The sequence below is a fragment of the Hakea prostrata genome, chromosome 2 (genome assembly GCF_041222555.1).
Source record: "Hakea prostrata isolate BN-2017 chromosome 2, UWA_Hpros_2, whole genome shotgun sequence".
Taxonomy (NCBI): Eukaryota; Viridiplantae; Streptophyta; class Magnoliopsida; order Proteales; family Proteaceae; genus Hakea; species Hakea prostrata.
Genome location: NC_142601.1, coordinates 56,299,528 through 56,312,803, shown reverse-complemented (window position 1 = coordinate 56,312,803; position 13,276 = coordinate 56,299,528). Strand labels below are relative to the sequence as shown.

At 35.9% G+C, this 13,276-nt stretch overlaps 1 protein-coding gene across 2 annotated transcripts in view; it reads left to right on the top strand.

Annotated features, from left to right (window-relative positions):
- Nucleotides 1-9,084, top strand: part of TTN7 (Structural maintenance of chromosomes (SMC) family protein) — a 30,039-nt gene extending 20,955 nt beyond the window's left edge. For both annotated transcript variants that reach the window (XM_089145276.1, XM_089145277.1), the window contains exons 20-30: nt 663-813; nt 902-1,093; nt 1,180-1,360; nt 1,442-1,512; nt 1,599-1,750; nt 2,382-2,550; nt 2,660-2,806; nt 6,926-7,018; nt 7,227-7,401; nt 8,742-8,941; nt 9,020-9,084. In XM_089145276.1, the coding sequence (XP_089001402.1) occupies nt 663-813; nt 902-1,093; nt 1,180-1,360; nt 1,442-1,512; nt 1,599-1,750; nt 2,382-2,550; nt 2,660-2,806; nt 6,926-7,018; nt 7,227-7,401; nt 8,742-8,926 (1,516 nt within the window). In that variant the 3' untranslated portion in view covers nt 8,927-8,941; nt 9,020-9,084. The remainder of the gene's footprint in view (nt 1-662; nt 814-901; nt 1,094-1,179; nt 1,361-1,441; nt 1,513-1,598; nt 1,751-2,381; nt 2,551-2,659; nt 2,807-6,925; nt 7,019-7,226; nt 7,402-8,741; nt 8,942-9,019) is intronic.
- The last annotated feature ends 4,192 nt before the right edge of the window (nt 9,085-13,276 follow it).

Genomic DNA, 13,276 nt, shown 5'->3' with positions numbered 1-13,276 from the left:
ATCAAGTTTAGTGCGAAAAAGAAAATAATAAAACTAATAATTAGACTGCAAGTAATTTATAGAGTGAAGAAAAAATCTAATCCTCATTGTTTTGTAACTTAGTTTCTCTTCTGAAGATAATTGAAGAGTGCCTAGATGAAAAAGGATGCGCTGGAAAGGGTGGATTAGACTTACTTTATTTCACTCCTTTCAGTCTGTTACTGACTTACTGTTATTGATAACAATGAACTATATCAGGAGGAAAATAATTGACTTTTGAATTTTTAGTTCAAACATTATTGTTGAGATGGTTTATGATTATCCATTTTCATGTCAGCAATGACATCAGTGAAAATGGCGGCCTGGGTGATTTTGCCTTTTTTCCGCCTTTAGGTGTTCACTGATGTTTGTTGGCTGGATGAGGGTTAAATAATAAAATGACTAAGTTGCAAATTTTTATTTTTTTTGAAGATAATTTATGTTTCCTCTAAAGGAGACTATTCCATTATTCTATTATCTACTGAAACAACCTGCACTGTATGGTTTATTAGTTTTTGTTATGTCCTTTTATTAGTTATCATATGTCTTGTTATTGAAAATTGGTTGAACTGGAACCAAGCAATTCAATTGGGAAGATGGGAATTTGATGTCTTCTATTTGTAATCACTTAACCTATACACACAGATAGACAAACAAATTACAGAGCATGTTAGTGATCAGCAGAAATTTGATGCCAAATTGGCTCACGAAGAATCAGAATTGGAACAAATAAAGCAGGATATTGCAAATGCAACCAAGCAGAAAGATTCCATTCACAATGCACTCAAAAAGAAGGTTCCTGGAATACAATGAGTTTTTCCCTTTTTATGTAAAATTCTTGTGAGTTGCTTCCAGCATTGGAGTGTTTTTATTCTCTCTGTAGGAAAAGTCGCTTGCAACAGTCTGCAGTCAAATAGTCCAGCTCAAAGCTAGCTTGAACATGAAGCATACTGAAATGGGAACAGATCTTATTGATCACTTGACACCAGAGGAGAAGAATCTCCTTTCAAGATTGAATCCTGAAATCACGGAGCTGAAAGAGAAGATCATTGCCTGCAAGGAAGGTCTTGTAGAGGTTTGTTGATTGAACCTATGCTTAATTTAGGTATATTTCTTCATTATTTATGTACCCTCATTCTCCTTTGTTTCTTTGTTTTATAGATTGAATCAAGAAAAAGTGAGCTTGAAGCTAAATTACATACCAACCTCGAGAGAAGGCAACAAGAGTTAGAAGCCATAATAAATTCTGAGACTGACAAATCTAATGAGGATCTTGAAGTGAAGAGGCAGGATCTGAAGGAAGCGAAAGCATCAGTTGATCATGCTATCCAAGAGCTTAAAAGTGACATTGACTTTCTGGCCCAAGATTTCCTTTCTTGAAATTCTTTATTTTGATGCCTTCTGACTGGAATTATTTTCACAGAAATTGTGGAAAATATATATGAGCGAACAAAGGAAATCAAGAAGATCACAGATGAGAAAACCAAATTAAAGGTAATAATTCATGTGCTCTCCACTTGTTTGACAGGAAGAAGGCATATGGAATGTTTCTGCTAATGTAAGTCCTTGTGTTGCTGAAGACTTTAGAAGACAACTATGAAAGAACACTTCAGGATGAAGCGAAAGAGTTGGAGCAGTTGTTAAGCAAAAGGAGCATGCTTCTTTCAAAACAAGAAGATTGCATGAAGAAAATTAGGGATCTGGGTTCATTACCATCAGATGCTTTTGAAACGTATGTTACTTTCTCTTGGATTTAGAAATTCCTTCATTATATTTCTTTTTGGATAACAATTTCTTCATTGCTGTGGGTCAAACTAGAATAGCCTAGGAAGTAGGTGGTCATCACAACAGGCCATGATTCTATAGCTTGGAACACATTTTTATTTAAACCAAACTTCTAAATATTTGGGTTGATTCCAATTTTCAATCCACATCCAGCACACTTTATCGAATAAGATATGAACTATTGAAGGTTACAAAGGAGTGTTTTACCAAGTTTGATAGTTGGTTACTGCATATCATAAAAGTAGGAAAGTACAAGGATATAATGAACCTGGAAATGATAAGCCCAAAGATGAACATCCCCTTGGATTCCAGTTGTTCTAAGTCATCCTGTCTGGTGAACTGACACCCGTCAAAGAGCTGTTGATAATTTAAAGGATTCCTATTCATTCTTTATAAGAATTTTAAATGAAGGTATCATATATAAATATATGATTACTTTCTTTGATAAAATTTTCTGAATTTGCATTCTTAGGCTTTGGATATAACCACCATGCATCTGAAACTATGATGAATATTTTTATCCTGCTCTTTCACACCCATTGTGTTTTACTGAAGACTTCTTTTACACAAAAAAACAGGTATAAGCGGAAGAACATAAAAGAGTTAAATAAATTGCTTTCCAAGTGCCAGGAGCAACTGCAGCAATTTAGCCATGTAAACAAGAAAGCACTTGATCAATATGTCAATTTCACAGAGCAACGAGAGGAGCTACAAAATAGGAAAGCTGAATTGGATGCAGGTGATGAGGTATTACTTTCATGGACCTCATTACGTTCTTTCAAAGTATTAAATCTAGGGTTATTAGTATATGCCTGTGAATTGATAAGTTTCTCCAATTCGATGTCTACTTTTGTAGAAAATTGGTGAGTTGATCTCTGTTTTGGATCAAAGGAAAGATGAATCAATTGAACGTACATTCAAAGGAGTTGCCAAGAACTTCCGAGAAGTATTCTCTGAGCTTGTTCAAGGTGGCCATGGTATCTTGGTTATGATGAGGAAAAAGGTTTGTTTAATTTATATGAATTATAGGGAATTGCAATCAATAAGAATATTATTAACATGGAATTTGTAGTTCTTTTTTATAAGAATATTATTTTTCAAAACAGATTTGGCCATAATTATTGGTATTATTAAAAAAAAAATCAATTTGAAATAATAAAAGTAGACTAACATATGTTCTAAGGTAAATGTTTGACCAAAAAAAAAAATTATAAGTTACATAACCTTTCTACCCTTTTCTAGGTACAAACAGTTGGGTTTTAATTAACCAGATATAATAGATACTTTACGTCATTAGACTGGTTTTCGTCTTTTAAAATGTATTATGTTAGTAGGGACTACTAGGGGTGTGATTGATATTTAAAAAAGATGTACAATAGGTATTAGATACTTCACATCATTGAAGAGATCGAGGCATCATCTTTTATCAACAATTAATATGATTAAAAATATTTTTTAATACATTATTTCATATAAATAATTAAGATCCTTCCATTTTGAAATCTTACTTAGATATTGCAAATTAAGATTGTTAATTAGAATTTTGATTCCAAAACACCCTAATTAATTTGGATTATAATTTTAATTATAAGTAAGTCAATAATTACTTACATAAACATATTTTAATAAGAATGTATAATCTAACAAATGATTTAGTTTGTTTTTATCATTTGTAACCCCCAAAAAAAAGAAGGTATGCCTATATCATAACATATTAAAATGAAAAAAATAAATCATTTACTTTTACCGAATGACAACATCAAAATAAATCAAATCCTTTATGTTTATTAAATGACAACAACAAATAATATAAATCTAAGTGGACTCATTGGATCAAAATGACTTGGGGTTTGGATTAATGTTAGTATAGAGCTTAACATTAGAATGAAAGTTGGGGTCAGGATAAGAGCCAAAATCAGGGCTAGGATTAGGAACAAAATCAATGTCAGAATCAGGGCCAAAATCAAGGGCAAGGTGGGACAGACAGTAATCCCAAATAATCCCTAGCCCGTCCGTAGGGCCAAAGTCTTGAGCCCAGGTCCTATTTGGACTCAGGGCGGGTCCTAGGGCCAAACTTGCACCCCTATTTCCATTTGACTCTCATCTCTCTCAAAGCAATCCTTAGGATTCCCATACAAATTTTGAATTAATTGATGGAAGATTTTTGGGCAAATCCTAATTTCTAGGGAATCTTCTCAAGAAACCCTAACCCTAGAATTGGATTTACATCAGGAGTTCATCTGTTCGGAAATGTTCCTTGACACATGCAACGTTTCCAGCTGACAAACCATTTACACATCAGTTGCATTAAGAACCCAAGTTTCTCTCAACGTTGACAACAAAAGCATCCTACAGTCCGAATGTGGAGATAAAACAGAGCAGTGAAGTTTGGAGTTGCAGAAAATAAGGTATGCGTATCACAACCTGAACCTATGTAGGCTTGAAAGAGTCCTCCAGGACAAATGTGAGGGGCCAGGTACCAGCTCAAACAGGTTTCATATGAAGGAGAAAGAGTACCCAGATCTGGCAGTAGTGCTTTTGAGTCTGAGATCTCCAACAATTTTCTGTTGACAGGTTGATAGTAATCAAGACAGCAAGACGACTGTGGTATTGGAGAGTAAAAAAGCAAGATGTCAAGTTGCCCGCCTAGGCTTCCAGTCACCTAGGCATCACCTTGAAGCATAACACTTCTATTGAAAGCGTTAGAGTTTTTAATGTGATTTACACATGTTCAGCGTTATAGTTGTTAGGCTTCCGGTCACTTACCCTGGAACTGTAACAGTTCAGCAGTTTAGAAACCTAGAAGCAGAGAACTAGAGAAGAGAAGAGAGAAGAATTTGAGAGACAATGGAGAGGAGGAAGAGAGATCTTCTGCATGCGAGACTCCCCCTCTCACACTTACTTTATATATCAGTTTAGGATCTGTCCCGAACTGGTTTACGGGAAATAGAAAGTGAATATAGTCTGCAAAAAGGAATCTATCCCAGATATGATCTTGCTTGTTAACCAAGCAAAGGGAAAAAGGGCAAGCTAGTAAATACAATAAACCTTTGACATAGCATGACTTCTAACAGGCTTTTCTGTAATTCTGTTGTCCAAAGCTTGAGAGCTCAGGTTGCAGTGTCTTTGGTTGACTGTCAATGCTAGGTGCTGTGATACTGAGTTTAATAGGAAGGTATGAAGAAAAGGAGGAAAAAGAAGTAGTTCAATACCTCTCCCCTTTATTGGCTAACAGTATATTAAAAAGTGAAATCACATGAATGCCCCTCTACTAATTACTAGCATACTATATACAGATGTGTTGATTTCAATTTTATTTATTTTTGTACATTCAGAATATGTACATACAATCAAAACAGTCTTTGACGTGTTGCTTCTCATACTGACTAAATTATCAGTCAGTGAGACAATGAAATCACTATTTGCACATGAGATGTTAAAATATGATGGATTGACCTGGGCATCTTGAAGTTGATTAAAGTTCAATTTAGTGACTTTTGTGCTTGAATTTATCTTGAGATCTGTTGAAGGAAGGTGGGAGCATTTTATGCAGGAGAAGGTTATATACATAGTTTGAAATTTTGGTTTTGACCTTCGTTGTTAGTTGAATTGAATTATTTTATTTTGACTAAATTCAGTCACTTGTGCATTTCTCAGGCCATTATGGTGGTCAAATGGTCATTTTTTGATCTGAAATTCATGAAACCCTAAATCAACAGCCTTGTACTAGCTTAATGGGATTGGTAACATGGATCCAAACAAAAATAAAGTATTGAGAAATGAGGCCCAAAAAAGGGGGGGGGAAGGAAGAGGGTTGAGATGAGAAAGAAAAATAAAAAATGCCAAATAAAAGATGAAAAGAAAAGTGGAGAGGTGAAAGTAAGAGGAAAGAGGCAGAACTGTTCAATTTAGGAGAATCTCAGTGCCAGATGGATCCCTCCAGTAGCCCTCTGTCTGGGTCACACTTGGTACATAATCTGGGCACTATGCAAAATGTTGGAACCCAGAATGCTAATTTGGTAGTGCACACTAAAACCTGCTGTTTACACTTCTGAAATTTAGTCTATGCTGCACTTAGTTTGGTAATCTTGGAAAAAAAATGCATTAGAAGTGAAGAAGAAATGTTTAATATTACACAACGTCAAATGGTTGCAACTTGCAAGTTCAAGTGTCATTAGTCTCTTAGTATCATACTTAGTTACATGAAGGTTTGAGGGTTTGTTATCTAAGGCAAAGGGTATACATTCTAGCTTGGAACATGGTATGAAATGAAATTGAGCTAGTTGACTGAATTTTGATGAAAATTTCGGTATTTCGGGTTTCAAGGGTTGCAATTGTGAATTGTATTTCGTAAATTGTAATTTTGATTTGACTATTTCTCAATATTTGTTCTTGCATTTTAATGAAATTTTTTATGTTTTCTTGTATATCCATGTATAGAGTTGTCAAAATATATGATCCAGTTTCATCCATGCGCAGCAAGCATGCGCAAATCAAGAAGAGAATTTTATGTTAGGTTTTAGTAAAAAATAGCATTACCATTGTGTTTATTGTCCTCAAATAAGGCTATACCCAAAAAATCAGAGCAAAAAACCACCTAAAGCCCATTGAAACATGCATCTGAGACATAGTACTGTGGTGTACCATGTTTAGCAGAAATTTCGGTATCTTGGTGTTTCGACCTTCAATGAAAAGAAATTTTGAACCATGTTTGTGATCTTACATCCCACTTAAATGCGGTAAAGTCATCATTGAAGATGCATTTTAGAGTCCACAAGACTTATCCACCAAAAATGTAGGTGAGTAGGCCAATCTTTTTTTGGAGTTTTTCTCCCTTTAACAGGTGAGACCGCTTGAAACTCACAGATGGTCAGAATCTTGACCCATTTCAAATGAAACCGTGCTTTTATACCAAATTGAGTTAAAACTTAGTGGGAACCAAAAAGAAATCCATTTTCTTCCCTTTACTCCCTCCTAACCTTGCAAAATTAATTTATTGTTATCTACATCCTGAGGATTCCTCTAGGAGGAATTGACAGAATGGAATCACGATATATTTTTTTTTTCATGGTCTTGTTTTTGCAGTGACTTAGCATGTTTCATCCTTCTTTTGTACTTATAGGATGGAGACCCTGATGATGATGATCTTGATGATCTACCCCGTGAGGTGGAGCCAGAGGGAAGGGTTGAAAAATATAATGGTGTAAAAGTAAAGGCATGTATTTTGATGCTGAAGCTTAGATTTCCCTTCTGTGGTGAACATCAATTTTTTGGAATATTTTTGTGTGCCTACTTTTCTTAATATGAACAGAAAATGTAGATTGTTTTCTGAATTTGCTTCTTTTAAGGAAATGATGCCTTTGTTGCTCGCTTCCTGATTTTTAGTCAAATTTAATTATTTTTCTGGGCTTTTGTTGCAATAGGTTTCTTTTACTGGCCAGGGGGAGACACAATCAATGAAGCAACTGTCTGGGGGTCAGAAAACTGTTGTTGCCTTGGCACTGATTTTTGCCATACAGCGATGTGACCCAGCCCCCTTTTATCTTTTTGATGAGATTGATGCGGCATTAGATCCACAGTACAGGACTGCTGTTGGAAGTATCCAATCCTCCCATTTCTTTGTTTTTCCTTATATTGGTCTGTGATTGTGTACATTCTTGTATGGATACATGTGTTATCAGCTTGTTACTTCAATACTTTGTGATCCAGATTTGCATCATGCATGTTTTTTTAACAGATATCGCATATCATGGTGTTAGTTATTTCTGTACTCTGTAACCCATGCGTGCATTCATTTGTGTTTGTGTGACATGAAATTTCTCTGCAACTGCATAATTTAAATGGAAGATAAGTGCTGTAGTTGTATACTCTTCAGACTCTTATTATTTCTCACATAGAATATTGTATGGGTCCTTTTGCCACTTAATATGATTGCAGCAGTCTTTTCCCTTTGTATTTGGGTTTTGGCACTTCCCTTGTTACTCATTTTCATATCTTGCACATATGTTGGGATGTATTTCTCTCATTTAAAACGTCTAGGGTGATTTTGAAGAGAAGGTCTTCTCTAAAAGGTTGCAGCCTGATGGTGTTCTGTTTGTCAAAAAATGGGAAGTACTTAGGCTCTCTGTATTGCTCGCATCAGGTCTTGAGGTCGTAGTTCTGTTCTCTAGTGAGTGCACCTTGGTTTTGGAGTTGCTTGTTATCCAAGAGTTGGTTATTTCTCTTGGTCTAGTAACCTCTAGTATACTTTGCCAAACGTAACCATTAGTGTTCAATACTGTTAATTCTAACTAGATAAGGTCCTGTGGTTTTTTCCCCTTTTCTTTTGGAGGCTTGTCCATGTTATAATTGGTGTGATTTTATAGTTTTGGTTAATTCATTTAGTGTATTACTATCTTAGATTTATTCAGTTATGTTGTGGATCTCTATTAACTGACACTAAGTACAAAAGGGATTGTTTTCTGTACCAGTGGACCTTGGTGCAATAGTAAAAGTTGCTCCACTATGAAGAAGAGGTCACAGTTTCGAGTATCTGGAAACAATCTCTCTGCATGGTGAGGGTAAGGCTGTCTACTCTATGAAAGGTCGTGTACGCTATGATTCTCATTAGACCTTGCTATAGTGGGAGCCTTGTGCACTGTCTAGGCTCTTTATTATTTGGGTCATTCTGTTGGATATTGGCCTCTTTAGGCTGTGGCAGGTTACAAGTGCTTGGTTGGTGCCATTGGCATCCTTATATGAATAGAACTCATGCCATCCAAAATGTAGCAGCATGTGGGCATATTATTGGTTAGTAGAGTTTTTGATCTATTGTGCTTCAAAAGTAAGGTTAAGAGGCTCCAGACCTTAGAATATAATGTTTGATGATTTAGTTGTTTCATCCCAACTCGAGTCCTTTTTTTGGCTTTTGGTTTAGAGTCCTTAATTCTCTGTGATAGACATGATCCGCCGCCTTGCAGACATGGCAAATACTCAGTTTATAACCACAACATTCCGTCCAGAACTTGTCAAAGTTGCGGACAAGATATATGGGGTGACTCATAAGAATAGGGTTAGCCGTGTTAACGTGGTCTCCAAGGAAGAAGCCCTGGATTTTATTGAGCATGATCAGGCCCACAACTGAGTAAAAGATCAACAGGTTGGAAACCTTGATTTATTCCCTGTCTTGAACTTTTTCGTTTAATAATCTGTGGATGACATTGTTTTTTCGTTGTAGGTGTTTGTCTTGGAGGGTTACTGAACTCAAAAGTCATGCTAAATTTAGATATGTATTCCTCCGTCTTGACTGGATCCCATCTCACTGCAGTTGCATCTTGCATGCTATCAAGCATGAAAAATCTGGTTAGCCACATTTTGTATAGATAGAAGAGTGATGAATAATGTTTTGGTCTATCTGTAATATTGTCCCAATTTTCATATACATGCATTTATTTTCCAATTTTCCGAACATATTAGTAGATCTTAGTAATCAATCCATCTTGTTGCATAAAGACCATCCTTTTGTTTTTATTTATGCATTTACATTGCAGTGTTTGGTAATTTTTCTTCTTAAATATTACTGATAGAATGATATAGAAATTGAATTACTTGTTTATACTGCTGTGTTTGTGGTTCAGCTGAGATTTTGATCTATGATGAAGGGAACTGAAAGGTTGCTTTGATGCTCTGTTTATGCTACTTAGCTTCATTGTGCACGTTGTAGCTGTGAATATGAATGTTTATCCTGTGATCAGGGAATCATTTACTTCCTCCCCCACCATCATGCGCGTGTGCGCGCACGCACACACAAAAAGATAAAAACATATGGCATAATATCTATGCTCTCTGATTCTGTATTTCAACCTGTATGTGTTACTAGGTGTGTAGTTTTTTTTTTTTTTTTTGGTAAACTACTAGGTGTGTAGTTGCGTAATCTGTAATTGGATGATTGGGAGAACTTGCCAACGAAGTGGTGGAGTAAGCAGTTACAAGAGTAATTTTAATTGCTCTTTGTTTTCGGGAAATTGATTTCAACTGAGTGGCCCAAGGGTAGGAAGTTATTATTTTTGGTGACGAAAGGTAAACTATTTAGGTTCCATGTCTTCGAATGTCTTCTAAGCTTCATAACATCTGGACAAACTTTTTTCTTTCTTTCTTTCTTTCGTTCCTTCGTTGGGCATGATGTGGTTTAATGCTACTAGTTTCTCCTTGTCTATTGATAGATTTATGAAATTTTTACCGGTGGTTTCTTTAAGTTGGGTGAAGGCACTTCGTTTTTTTTTTTTTTTTCTTAGTCAAGATGGCACTTTCTTTAAATGCAAATATTATTGATGATTCACACTTAGAGCTAACTCTAAAGGGGGCTCATCTCTTGCCGTTTCTCGCTTACTGGAGCTGATAGCAGCATATAAGTTGCTATTATTCTTTCACTTTGGGGGATTGAGAGTTCACAGCATCTGGTCTTCTGATTAATGCGACATCTGATGGATGGGTCTTCTGATTAGTAAGTCTGATTCAATCCAGCAAGAGAAGAATTTTTTAGCTTCACTCATCCTCCAACATGAAAAATAATGGCATCTATAGATTGATTGAGAGTGACATTTGGCTCTAGTTTGTGATGTTCTTTGACCTTTCGATCTTTCATATCTAGCTCGATTTATTTATTGTTCTTCTCTCTTTCTTAAGACTCCTAATCTTTTCTTATCAAAGGAGGGGAAGAGGAAACTTGTTGGAATGCTTTCATGCAGATTACCCTAAATTTGAGTCTCATGCGTTTCAAGGATCTCGAATTTGCTGCAGCCTGATGCAGGTGGTTTATTTGGAAGATCACTTTTCACTGTTGTCGGTTTATTGAAAAAAAGACCCGAGTGCCTGTAAAAGAAATTAAGGTACGGGAGGGGAGAAATTATGAAACGCATCTGCTTAGACTGCAACCCATGTTTTCCTTCTACCCCCAAAGTCAAATTAACACCGAGTCATTTTAATAATCCTGATAGAAATTTATCCAGTCCATTTTCGAAGATGGACTTCAACCTTTTTTTCGTAAATGTATCATGTATGACATGTGTTCTAACATTACATCAAATTGTTGAAATCCATTAATGAATCACATCAAAGATGGACTTTAACCTTTTAATGTGATTTTGAGACACGTGTCACAAATTTACAAGAAAATGGATGGACATATTTTGACTAGTTAGGACGCTAGTCCCTTCTGTAGTCTCCCATTTTAACTGAATCGACCCCTCTGACCGAAAGTCCTTTTCAGGGTGGCAGTCGACCAACACCACTCTGGGGTTGGTTCTGTCTGGGAAATTGCTTTAGTTTTCCTGTTGAATATCAGTGGTAGAGATTTTGATCTAGCGGCTGAAAATGTTTTGCTTAACAGCATTAAATGTGCTGGATTGAAGCAGTGTCCCTCCCCTGTTGCTGTGGGACCCACGTGTTTGCATGCACAGTTTTGTCAAATCGACTAATGTGGATTTGTCGAATCGGCCTTATTGAAAACTATCTCATTCACAAAATCCACACCAATGCCTAACCCACGTCAAGCTTCAGCTTATCAAATCCCAACCCAATCCAACACAGCAAACCTTAAACCGGGCATGACGCATCTAAGAACCCTAATGTCATCTAGTTAAGAATTTAAATGCTTTGTTGAAAAATGTATTTGAGAGACTCGTCTCTCAAACGAGCAATGATACTAATCGACAATAAATGGGATTACCTGATCAAGCAGAATAGTGTTGGTGGTGAACTTAGAAGTATTCATGGTTCACTCCCAGGGCAAACTACGTCTTGTCATCTTAAAAAGGCTTTGCATATTTCAAAGCAGGCCGCACGTGAATGGTTCCGTGAATGGTTCCACTGCCTTGGTTCTTATGGGCAGATCTTCAGATTCCGAGTGTGACACTGCGAGAAACAAAGAATGAACTGGACACTATTTAAAGCAAGGTTTAAAGTATCCCACGATACTAGTCGACACGTATTCATATTTGGCCCAACAGATACGATACGTCTCTCTATTAAATTATACTAAAATATATTAGCCAGAGCGATACAATACTCAATACGGGACGATATGTCTCTTAAAATCACCTGATCGATATGATACTCGATACAGATACTTTAAACATTAATTTAAAGAAAAGAAATTAGCCCTAACCCTCTCTTCATCTAATACTTACACTATGCACTTCAATAGCTACTTCTATTGCCCTCCTCTCCACTTGCAAGACTGTCTTCATGAAAACTTTTGTAAAGCTTGCTAAACTCATGTTACAAGCACAAATAACTTTGAAATTGAAATAACAAGAAATAAGAAAAGAATGAGATAAACATGAAAATCCCAAAATGCCTCAGCTAGAGTCAAACTCATGACCTAACGAGTATGCGCACCATGACTACATCCTTAGGGGAGCTTTTATATAATTAATATAAGTGAGGCAAATGCCCTGGCCTCGAGATGATTCGAACTCTAACCTCCTATGTAGAAGGGTTGGTCTTTCGCCAACTGAGCTATGAAAATCATTGAAGAGTTGTTCACTCAGTAATAACTAACACCTCTTAGTAAATAGGTCACATTCCCTGTGATATATTTCATAATTCCCACGTCCTAATATAAAAGCTACCGAATCCAATAAAACTAACTAAAACAACCCATAACTTCCTCTATACGTAACTATAAAATTATATCCAATAACCAAATAGATATAATTATAAAATAACTACCCAACGTAATATGGGATTAACTAGATACATAACATTCCTTCAACGCATAGGGTCTTTTTTTTTTTCTGGTAATCGAACTTTTTTTTTTTTTTTTGGTAATCAAACGTTTGAGGGGTCTAGAATGCGCACAAGATTCCCTTTAATAAGCGGCCCACTTTGGAGATTAAAGTCCAACATTTAATTTCTAACCAAGTAGTGGGGTCCTCTTAAGAATATAAATGTTTTCCCAAAAAAATAAAAAAGAAAAGTTTTATCTTTAATTGCACAACAGGATAAAGAAGAAGAAGAATGACAACAACAAAGAAAGAGTAAATATTTTACCAAAAAAAAAAGAAAGAAAGAGTAAATATACAAACCCTAGGGACCAGCATCAAGCATAAACTTACTGAAAATGACAACAACAGAGCATCAGAGCAACAGAGTAAATATTCAAACCATAAGGGCCGGCATCAAGCTTAAACTAATTGAAAATCACAACAACAGAGAAACAGAGTAAATATTCAAACCCAAAGGGCCAGCATCAAGCTTAAACTTATTGAAACCTGCAACTCTAGGTACAACATTTAAAATGAGAACAAGAAAAAATTGAAACATAGCAAGATTGAAATGGCAATACTGGAGCAACTAATTTTTCAGGGTGATATGTTCGAAAACTTTTCAACAAGATTCCTCATCACCTTTGTCTGATAGGAAAATATTAACAAAATCAAGAGAGACGGAATAAAGCTAAATATGGACAGGTTAAAGAACAACAGTAGAACTA